Source organism: Phaseolus vulgaris, chromosome 1 (assembly GCF_051622355.1).
Source record: "Phaseolus vulgaris cultivar YP4 chromosome 1, ASM5162235v1, whole genome shotgun sequence".
In the NCBI taxonomy this organism is placed as follows: Eukaryota; Viridiplantae; Streptophyta; class Magnoliopsida; order Fabales; family Fabaceae; genus Phaseolus; species Phaseolus vulgaris.
The window spans coordinates 32834770-32845219 of NC_143498.1; the positions used below are offsets into that span (position 1 = coordinate 32834770).

General features: G+C 37.3%; 1 protein-coding gene across 2 annotated transcripts; it reads left to right on the top strand.

Annotated features, from left to right (window-relative positions):
* Positions 1-5669: 5669 nt before the first annotated feature.
* LOC137813843 (O-Glycosyl hydrolases family 17 protein) lies at positions 5670-9523 on the top strand. Of its 2 annotated transcripts, XM_068616287.2 has the most exons (3): positions 5798-6846; positions 8367-8620; positions 8783-9523. In XM_068616287.2, exons 1-3 carry the CDS (start codon positions 6518-6520, stop codon positions 9469-9471), a joined length of 1272 nt encoding a protein of 423 aa, XP_068472388.2. In that variant the 5' UTR covers positions 5798-6517; the 3' UTR covers positions 9472-9523. The 2 variants fall into 2 exon arrangements, with proteins under 2 accessions (XP_068472387.2, XP_068472388.2); XM_068616286.2 differs by having other exon boundaries at positions 5670-6846; positions 8367-9523.
* The last annotated feature ends 927 nt before the right edge of the window (positions 9524-10450 follow it).

Sequence of the window (10450 nt, forward strand, 5' to 3'; positions counted from 1 at the left end):
AAGTTTTGATCTAAGAGTTTTTAAAAGAGTTCTGAGAATGCAAAAGTGTTGAGAGATTGATCAAGGTGCTGAATAGGATTTTACTTGTATTGATTTCAGATTTTTCATCTGTAACAAGTGTAATCTTTGTAAACTGCTGAACAATTCGTGTATGTGTTTTTGCTGAGATTGGTTGTGTGTTCTTGAGGTGTTCAAGATCAGCAATCTTAGTGTTGGCCAAGGAGAGTGTGTTTCTTGAGGTGTTCAAGGTCATTTCTTGGTGGATATCCTCAGGGTTTCTGAGAAGACTGGATGTAGCTCTAGTTTGTAGTGAACCAGTATAAACAACTGTGTACAATCTCTCTATCCCTAACTCTTTAATTTCAGTTTGTTTGTTGTTTGCTGGTAATAAACAACCGATTGTTTCGAAGAAACAACCGATTATTTTTTCTAGTATTACAGTTTTGCTTGCTGTTTTAGCTAACTGAATTGCTGAATCAATTGGTTTCTGAAATAAGTTCATTCTAGCTTTGAAAAGTTTGCTAAAACCCCTTTAAACAATTCACCCCCCCTCTAGTTTAAAGTCATCTTTTCTAACAGGGTGGAGTACAAATACAACTCCAAGTTGAGACCTCGGCAGTTCCAGGTCGCCGACTTGGTAATGCGAAAGGCCCACCCCTACCAACTAGAGAACAAGTTATCTCCCAAGTGGATTGGTCCATTTCGTGTCACAGAGGCACTTGGGGAACGAGACATACAAGCTCAAGACCTTAGAAAGTGGGACAATTACTCGAACTTGGAATGAAGCCAATCTAAAGTTTTATTTCAGTTAATTATATCATTGTACACAGTTAAGGGGACACTCTTTTTCCCTTATCGGGGTTTTTTAATGAGGTCACCCAATAAAAATTTAGATGAATAGATATATTTGCAAGTGTGTTGTACAGTGCAGCTAGTGAACCTCTCCCTTGCCTCTATACGCCAAGGTCAAGAATAGTATCGTTCCCAGTTAAATATCCCCCTTGCCTTTATACGCCAAGGTCGAGATCAGTAAAGTGAACCTCTCCCTTGCCTCTATACGCCAAGGTTAAGAACAGTAATGCTCCCAGAAAAATTGAACCTCTCCCTTGACTTTATAAGCCAAGGTCAAGAATAGTAAGGTTCCCAGTAAAGGCGAACCTCTCCCTGGCCTTTACACGCCCCAGGTCGAGAGTAACATGGTTTGAAATAAGACATCTCCTTTGCCCTTATACGTCAAGGTCGAGAACATTGAGTAAACCTCTTCCTTATCTTTGTATGCCAAAGATAAGGCCAGATAGAGTTTGGGCAAACATCTCCTCTACCCCAATGTGTTGAAGATTGAACTAGTAAAGTCAAGCCGGTTTGTAAAGAAACGTGCTACTTAGATAAGGACAGTCATCAAAGCGTTGTTAGTTAACAAGACTAATCCAAGACAGGCAAGACGAACAAGTTCGAAGAAGAAAGCATTCATGCATATAAGAGACAAGTTAAAAGAAGAAAAGGCTTCATAAATTAAAATATATATATATAGAGAGAGAGAGAGAGAGATTCATCAAGTGTTTGCCAGGTTACAAAATAAAGATAAAGAAGAATCACCACCGCTACTCGGCGTCTACCAGCTGCCCATCGACAATTGTCTTAGTCAGCCCAGTTTGGGAAAGGTCCACCCCAGGATGCACACAGGTAACCTGGGCCATGGCATCCTCAAACCCTGCTACATAGGACTCTGCAGCATCTCGGGTAAGTTCATCCTTGGTCCGTAGGAAGAGTTCATCCTTGTGGACCAACTCCTCCTTCATTTTGGCCATCTCTTCTTCGAGCTTGATTGATTTTTCCGTCAGTTGGGCCACCTTTGCATCCCTGCTGCCAAGCATCTCCTTCAAGCCATCCACCTCAGCCCGAAGATTAGTGTTCCTGGCGTAGATCCTCAGAGTTTCTTGGGACTTCTCGAAGAGCTTTTTGGTCTCTTGATCAGACTTGCGAAGCTCCGCCATCTCCAAGATCATGCTAGTCTCACGACGTTTAAGTTCTTTGGCTTGAAGGGCGTCCTGGCCAGCTGCTTCCTTCAACTTCTGCATCTTGGACAGGAGAAGGTTGGATCCAACCAGAGTCTCCCCAAGGTTTCTCGAAATGTGATCCAACAGGGGGTCATCCTCCAAGTTCTCCAGCCTCTCTTGGGTCTGGAAGGATTGCAGCGCCCGCTGAAGGAAGGCTGGCAGATCAGCAAGGGGCTCACCACGGTCATCCCCAGAGGCACTCTCCCCCTACCCTCTTGCACCACGATGTCGCAAGGAGAAGAGGCACTAAGAGGGTGCTCCCTGTAAGAAGGAGCTTGACCATCTGAGCTCGATGACGCTTCCTTTTGAAGACGAGGCCTAAGCAGGTATCCTCGTCCTTAGAAGGGGCAACCTCAGCAACCTCGGGCACCCCTTTGAGCCTTTGGTCTATGGGGGCTGGGGCAGAAGGGCCAGAAGCAGAGGGGCCTGGGGAAACCTTCAGTTGAGCCGCCACAACAGCCAACTATCTCCTTTTCTCTGTGTTAAGCACCATGCCTGCATAAGAAGATGAAGGAGCATAAGAATTTAAGACAAATAACACACACAAGCAAAGAGAAAAACAAACAAGAATAGGGACTTAGGGTTGTATTCGAGCTTGAGCAACTCGACAGTGTTAAACACCGCTCCAAGGTTGGAAAAGAAGTTGCACACCTCTCGTTCCTGCGGGGGTAAGTCTTCGAGGCATCTGGGTTTCTTGAGCCCAGGTTCCTTCACCCAGTAAAGGGGAAACCCATCCAAGAGGGTGGGGTCGAATTTGCTACAGCGGATTTTAAAGAACTTCCCTTTGAAGCCCTTGTATGATTGCTGGAAGAGAGTTAACAGTACTCTTCTAGTGGCCTCGTTGAAGCTCACCCACAACTTATTTCCTGGGCTCTTGGCTTCGAAAAAATACAAGAAGACGTGCATAGACGGCGTATGGCCTGTTGGGGTGTAGCTGGGCAGGAGCGACGTTGACCTCAGTGAGGAGAGCACGCTCGAAACCGGTGAGGGGTAGGTGAAGGGTAAGTCTCTTGAAGACCGTTGTGTAGATGAAACAAAAGGGTCCCTCTGGGTCCGACGACTCATCAGAACAAACAGGTTCACCTATCCTACACGAACTTCACGAATCTATCGTGCTTGTGTGCACTTCAGAAAGAAAAACAGAGAAGCAGGAAAACGAAGAACATTGATTGTAAAATGCGGAAAACTCAAACCGTCCCAGAACAATTAAAGCATGCCAAGAGCATCAGAATGATAAAAAAAAAGGCGATGATGAAATAAAAAAACATACCTTAGAGTGATTATGCTTCAGGGAGTTGAAGTGGGCAAGGGAAGAAGACAAAGCGTTTTGAGAAGCGGAAAGGTTTGAAAAAAAAGCCTAAGAGAAGTAATGAAACAGTGAAATGAGCGTAAGGGTTGAGGGGTTTAACGTATAAGAGAAACGCAAGCGGCAACGAGCCTCGACCGTTGGTCTTGCCACGTGTACGCTGATAAAAAAGTATGGTGAAACATCACCCTAGCGCACTGTTCACGTCCTGTCACTCACTCGCCATGGGCGATCATCTAACCTCTTCGCTGAAACAAGTTACAGCTCGAGCCTGGGGGACTTGTGTACTGGTCATCAAAGATCAGCATCAGACATTGACATCGGACATCGGTGGTCTGGTCGCGATGATGGATCACGTAATCGAGCCCCAAAAATAGTAATGAGTTGTCATCTAGATATAAGAAAGACCTAAATCACAGGAGGGTTCATGCATGTGGTGTGTATACACAAGTAAGTATACCCTGGAGGCGCCAAGGACCATGAGTGTTAGGGTTTCCAAGGAAAGTTGCATGCATGACACGTGAATAATTAGGGCACCTATAAAACAGATGGCCCTGCAGCGGTGGTGCATGAGTTGGTACCCTGGCGGTCATACTGTTAAGATTTTGCACTCCAGAAGGAGAAAGTTCTGTGCGCCGGCTACGCTAAGATTGTGCAACACACAACAGGATGCCTCGCTAGTAACCCTAATTCCACTTAAGGAAGGGTCCTCGTGGGACAGGGAAGTTGACCTAGATATAGCCTATAAAAAGGGTGGTAAGAACCCTAGAAAAGGTACGTCGTTTTTAAGACTGAAACTATTTTACATACTTATTGTTTCTTAGTACTGACTTGATCATCGGAGTGCAATCAACAAGTAGGACCCCCTCTGTTTCAATGGAGCCACCCTCTATCACCTGAGGAGAGAGCATAAACCACCAAAAATAGGAGGAGCCACCATCTGTCTCTGAAGTAAACGACGGCTAAGTCAACCGGCAAAAACAAAAATGAGTAAGACTTTTAAATTCAAAATATATATTAAACATAAAAAATAAAAAAAAACTGATTTGTTTGTAACTTCTCATTTAATTACTCATAGAAAGTTTAAAATAATATATAAGCATATAACCACTAGTGTGTATATATATAATTTTAAAAAATAAAGCTAATAATAAAATATTTACATTACAATAATTATAAGATATTAAATTTTAAATGTTAATATATAATTATTTAAATCACATTATTTTCACTCTAATTAATATATATATATATATACACTAACACAAATAGTTAATGTAACTGATTTATTGTGTTCAAATAAATAATTAACAAGTAATATTTTGACTAATAAAGTAATATATTTGGATAAAAACTGATAATAAAATATTAATTATATAATAAATGTGAGATGTTAACTTTAAAATTTTAATAAATAATTCTTTGAATTTACCATTTTCGTTCTAATAAATAACTCTAATACCATTTTGACCATTTTTATATTTATTTTTATTTTTATGTAGTTAGCTATACATTATTTTAAAATATTTATCATATTTTTTTTTCTATTCTATCAATCTCATTTACATATTACATGTAAAATATATTAAATACTTCAATATTTACAAGTTATTAAATTAAAATATTATACAGAAAGTTTAAATATTTTTCAAAACTAAAATTCTGGGCATCAAATTCCTGAACTATTCATACCATTTTTTAGATTACCTTTTTAAAAAGATTTCATTGAATCATGTAACATTTTATTGTAACGCTATATCACATCTATTAAATAGTTTCACTTAAATTTTTAAAACATTTGTATCAATTTAAACTTTCAAAATAAAAATGAGAAAATGTTAATATATAAAGAACAAGTACACGAGGATACAATGTTAAAACCATTTAATTATTAAAAGATTGAAAAAAAAAATGTATTAATTTTACTTTATCCAAACCATATATTCTTTTAATTTTTATTGATATTTTAGTTTTGAATGTTTCTTTAAAAAAATTATAGAATTTTTTAAATCTTATAAATTCGTAAAATTCTTACAGTATAAATTTATCAAAATCTAAATGAAAAAAAAGAAATCAATCATAAAATATTTTAATAAAATTTTATATATCATAATATGTCTCTAAAATTTTAGAGAGTTTTTCCATAGAATTTATTTCTATATATAAAAAAAAGCTTTTAAAAAAAATCTATTATTCTTTCTTGAGAACTCAATTACTGCAGTGTGAGTTGATGTTAGAAAGAAGTAAACCCTAACAGAAGAAGTGTGATAAAATAAATAAATTTAGCTTCAACCCTTGCAATGACAATATTTTGATCCTTTCTTGAACCAAAAGGCTCAGTCATTCTCATCAATAACTCAAACTTGTCTTTTCATATTTCATTATTATGATAATCATGATACCTTTCTCCTTCAACCTCTAATTCCTTCTTCTTTACTCTTCAAATCTTCTCTCTCTTTAACTTCTCACGTCATAGCCGTTATAGCTATCTAGAACAGCGGTTAAGTTCGCCCCCACAATAATAATAGTAATTAAAAAGCGTAAAGAATTTGGCTCTATCACTTTCCTTTTCACAACTTCCATTCTTCTTCTCACTCCATAAGCTCTTTCCCTCTCTCTCAAACAAGAATACATAGAAACTTGTTTGCTTTTGTTCATCTGGGTTCACGTAATCACATTCTCTGCCCTCTCTGTTTCTCTGGGCCAGAGGAAACAAACCAAGGAGAGAGAAAACAAGGAAGCTATTGTTTTTTTTTATTTATTTTGGGGGGGTTTTGCTTACCAACATTGTTATATCAAGCTTTTGTTAATTGTGATCCTTTATACTGTTCTTCCCTTGCTTCTCTTTTTTCCTATTTGTTTATTCCGGTTTGATCTTTCACCGTATTAGGTCTATCACCGTCTCATTGATCGTAACTTCCTGTGTGAAAAAGTTGTGAAATTTTCGCTCATCTTCCAACCCCACTTTCAAAAACGGTTGCTTTCTACTGCCCCCACTTTCCATATAGAAACAAGAGAGAGTTTCCGTTTATGTTTTGTTAACCATTTACATACCCATTTTAGCTTTTCGTCTTTTTTGTGTTCCCTTTGGTTTTCTTTTTTCCTTGAAAATCTTGTTATTATTTTGTGAGGAAAAGTTTTTGTTGCTCTTGCAATGGAAGAAAACTGGGTTTTGAGATGGGTGTTGGTGGTGGGGGTGATGTGTTGGTGTGGGGAAGGGATTGGTGTGAATTGGGGAACCCAAGCAACGCATAAGTTGCCACCAGACACAGTGGTTCAGTTGTTGAAGGACAATGGGATTCAGAAAGTGAAGCTTTTTGATGCAGATGACTCCACCATGAGTGCCTTGGCTGGGACTGGGATTGAAGTAATGGTGGCTATCCCTAATATCCAGCTTCTTGAGATGAATGACTTTGGCAGGGCCAAACAGTGGGTTAAGAAAAACGTCACGCGTTACACCTTCAATGGGGGTGTTAACATCAAGTGAGCTTTGTTATTTATTTATTTTTTCAATTTGAGTTAACTGCTTCAATTGTTTTTTTTCTAAATCCATTGTGTAAATTGGCCTTCCTTAAATCCATTAGGGTGTGTTGTTTGCACCAAGTCTTAGGTTTAAACTTGATTGTTGTTATTGTATACACTTTTTTTTTCTCTTACTTTCTCTGTGTTTTCGAATGAAGTTTAGAGGTTATTTGGTATGTGATGTGGTTGTTACTTGTTGGTTTATTTGAATATTTTAAACAAGTGCATTTTATGTCAAGTCCTTGATTCTCTGTTTTGGATTTCTTGGTGAATTTATGTTTGCCCTACTTCTTTTAATTCTGGCATTGATGTTGCTTAATCGTGGCCTGCTAGGCTTCTCCTCGGGGAAAATCTTGTATTGTATCATTCACATTAGGAGCGTTTGTTACTGCTGATGGCAATCCACCTGACTATAATAATAATATTATTACTATTAAGTATTTTCTTTGCTGATTAATTTAGGGACTAACCCTGGGAAAGTGTGAAAGGAATCTTTCAAAAGTGAACCCAAAAGTTGTCTTTTCTTTTTTATCAGGGTAGCTCTGTGTATTGGGCGATCCCCCAGAATTTGATTCCTTTTTTTTGGTAGTGGTGCATGATGAGTCCTTTGTAACTTTGTATGTGGCATAGGAGAAGGATTTGTTCCAAGAATCATTATTCCATTCTAGAAGGTGATTTCTGCGGAATGTTTGAGGGAAGAGATATAAAAGTGTCAAAATTCTCTCACAGGACAGGATATACATTATCTAACCATCCATCTTAATTCCCATTGATATGTGCAAGTAACCAATGGATGTGAGGAATTTTGGTATGAGCATGTGTTATTTTTGGGGAAGGGAATATTTGTGTTTATGTCTATTGTGTGTACATGTATTAAAAAATTGATTTCAAGTTTAGACATGATCTCTAACAGAACATGGATAACTTATATTTCTAGGGTATGTTTGTTGTTGCTGTGGCTTGCAGTTCTGCATTGGTTAACGAGAAATTTCAATAAGATTAAAGGAGCTAGAAATTTAAATAATAGGACTTTATCTTTGTAAAAGGTTTATCATTATATTATTAAACGCCGCATGTTATGCTTTGGTGGATGGAAATTCAATATTATTTATCTCAACTCCTCTTGAAATGCTATTTTTTGTCACTCTTCAGCAAACTTGTAAAATATTTTTGGGACTAATTTGGAGGTATGCAAAATCTTGGCTTAACACAAGTAGTAACATTAATAAAGTCCGTTTTAGTCATTGGATTGCTCAAACTCTAAAGAATTGATTTGCTAAGAAAATCTTCTCAGATATCACAACCATATGTAGTAGGAAGCATTAAAATACTTCCTTCTGTTGTTAAAACCCTTCTGTCAATTTTGATTTTCAAAACTGTAAGTTGCAATGAAATATATACTTTCTTTCCCTGCCAATGTTGATTTTCCTTTTGACCTATTCAAGTGTAGGAGTATGCATTATAGCTATATTCTTTTGTAGGTATGTAGCAGTTGGGAACGAGCCATTTTTGAAATCCTACAACAATTCATTCTTGAATATCACCTTTCCTGCTCTGCAGAACATTCAAAATGCCCTTAACGATGCAGGTGTTGGAGACACAATAAAGGCTACAGTACCCTTGAATGCAGATGTGTATCAGTCTCCAGAGAACAATCCTGTTCCATCTGCAGGAATATTCAGGCCTGATATCACTGGTCTCATGACCCAGATAGTGCAATTTCTCAGCAAGAATGGTGCACCATTTACTGTGAACATTTACCCCTTCTTAAGTCTTTATGGAAACGATGATTTTCCTTTCAACTACGCCTTCTTTGACGGCGTAGACAATCCAGTAAATGATAATGGTACTCCATACACCAATGTCTTTGATGCAAATTTTGATACCTTGGTTGCAGCTCTCAAATCAGTGGGGTTTGGAGACCTGCCTATTTTGGTGGGGGAAGTAGGATGGCCAACAGAAGGAGACAAGAATGCCAATGTTGGCAATGCTTTGAGGTTCTACAATGGCCTTCTGCCAAGGCTTGCAGGCAACAGAGGCACGCCGCGCCGCCCAGGACACATTGAAGTTTATCTTTTTGGACTCATTGATGAGGATGCCAAGAGCATTGCTCCAGGAAACTTTGAACGTCACTGGGGAATATTCAGATATGATGGACAACCCAAGTTTCCAATGGACCTTTCTGGTCAGAACCAAAACAAATTTCTCATAGGTGCACAGAATGTGAAGTACCTTGCTCCAAGGTGGTGCATGTTTAATCCTAATGCTAAGGATCTAACCAGCCTTCCAGATAACATCAACTATGCCTGTACCTTTGGAGATTGCACAGCACTTGGATACGGATCCTCTTGTAACAACCTTGATGCTAATGGCAATGCCTCTTATGCCTTTAATATGTACTTCCAGGTGCAAAATCAGAACCCCATGGCCTGCAATTTTCAAGGTTTGGCCAAAATTACTACGGACAATATCTCAACACCCACTTGCAATTTTATCATTCAGATAGTTAGTTCTTCAGTCTCTTCTTTGATTCCCTCACTTGTTGCTTTCTTGTTTGTTAGTTTATTCATGATCCTGTTTTGGTAGGATTTCTTTGTACATACATTAGAGATTATTTATGGTTTTATTATTTCTTGGAGATGGTATTTTGATCATTAGTTTACAGATTCTTTCAATAAACAATTCACATTGAGCTCTGGTAGTAGTCAAGTTATACATGTGGGATATTCTTATTGTTTCTTAAATATGAAATTTATTTAAGAAATCTCAGCTTAGTTTCATTCTTCACATGTTAAGTTTGAAAGTTTGCATTGGTTAAAAGAAAGAAAACTAATTGATCTGAATGTCTGTAATTATATAAAAGCACTCCACCTTTCATATATAATAAGAGGATAGAGACTAACGAAAAGAAAGGTCATCGATTAGGTGAATGCCGACAATGAAATGGCCAATTACCTTCAACCACAAAAGAGGGGGAGCATGCCACGATGCTAAACATTAAAATACTGGGGACCAAAAGAAAGATGTTTGGAAAAATTCAGACGGAAAAATCTGAAAATCATAAGTTTTAATATGAAACAGAGTTCTAAAGCTTTCAGAAATTAAAGTTCAAGTTATCATCTCTTGTAACTGTAACTTGATGTAATTAGTCTTTTATTTTTGCCGACACATTAAATTCCTTTCTACAATGGTTTTAAACAGTATTCTGTATGATAATTTTTTCATTCTCATAGTCAATATTCATCTACATGTTTGTTTTAACAGAGAAATTAAACAATATTTTTTCAAAGTTTTGAAGACTAAAAATTAATATTAAGTTAAAAAGTTACACACAAATATAACTCAATTTCAGGAACCAGAAACATTTTTAGATTTAAAATTAAATTAATTTGCAGTTTAAATATTATGAAACTAAATTTATGGGAAAGATAATTAAAATGGTTGATGTTACTATTACAGTTGTAGCCGTTATATTTGAATTGGGCCAAATCTAATCACACATTCACACAATGAAAATGCATGCCCAGCTCCCTGTACTTTTTGGAATCAAATTATATTTGGCTAT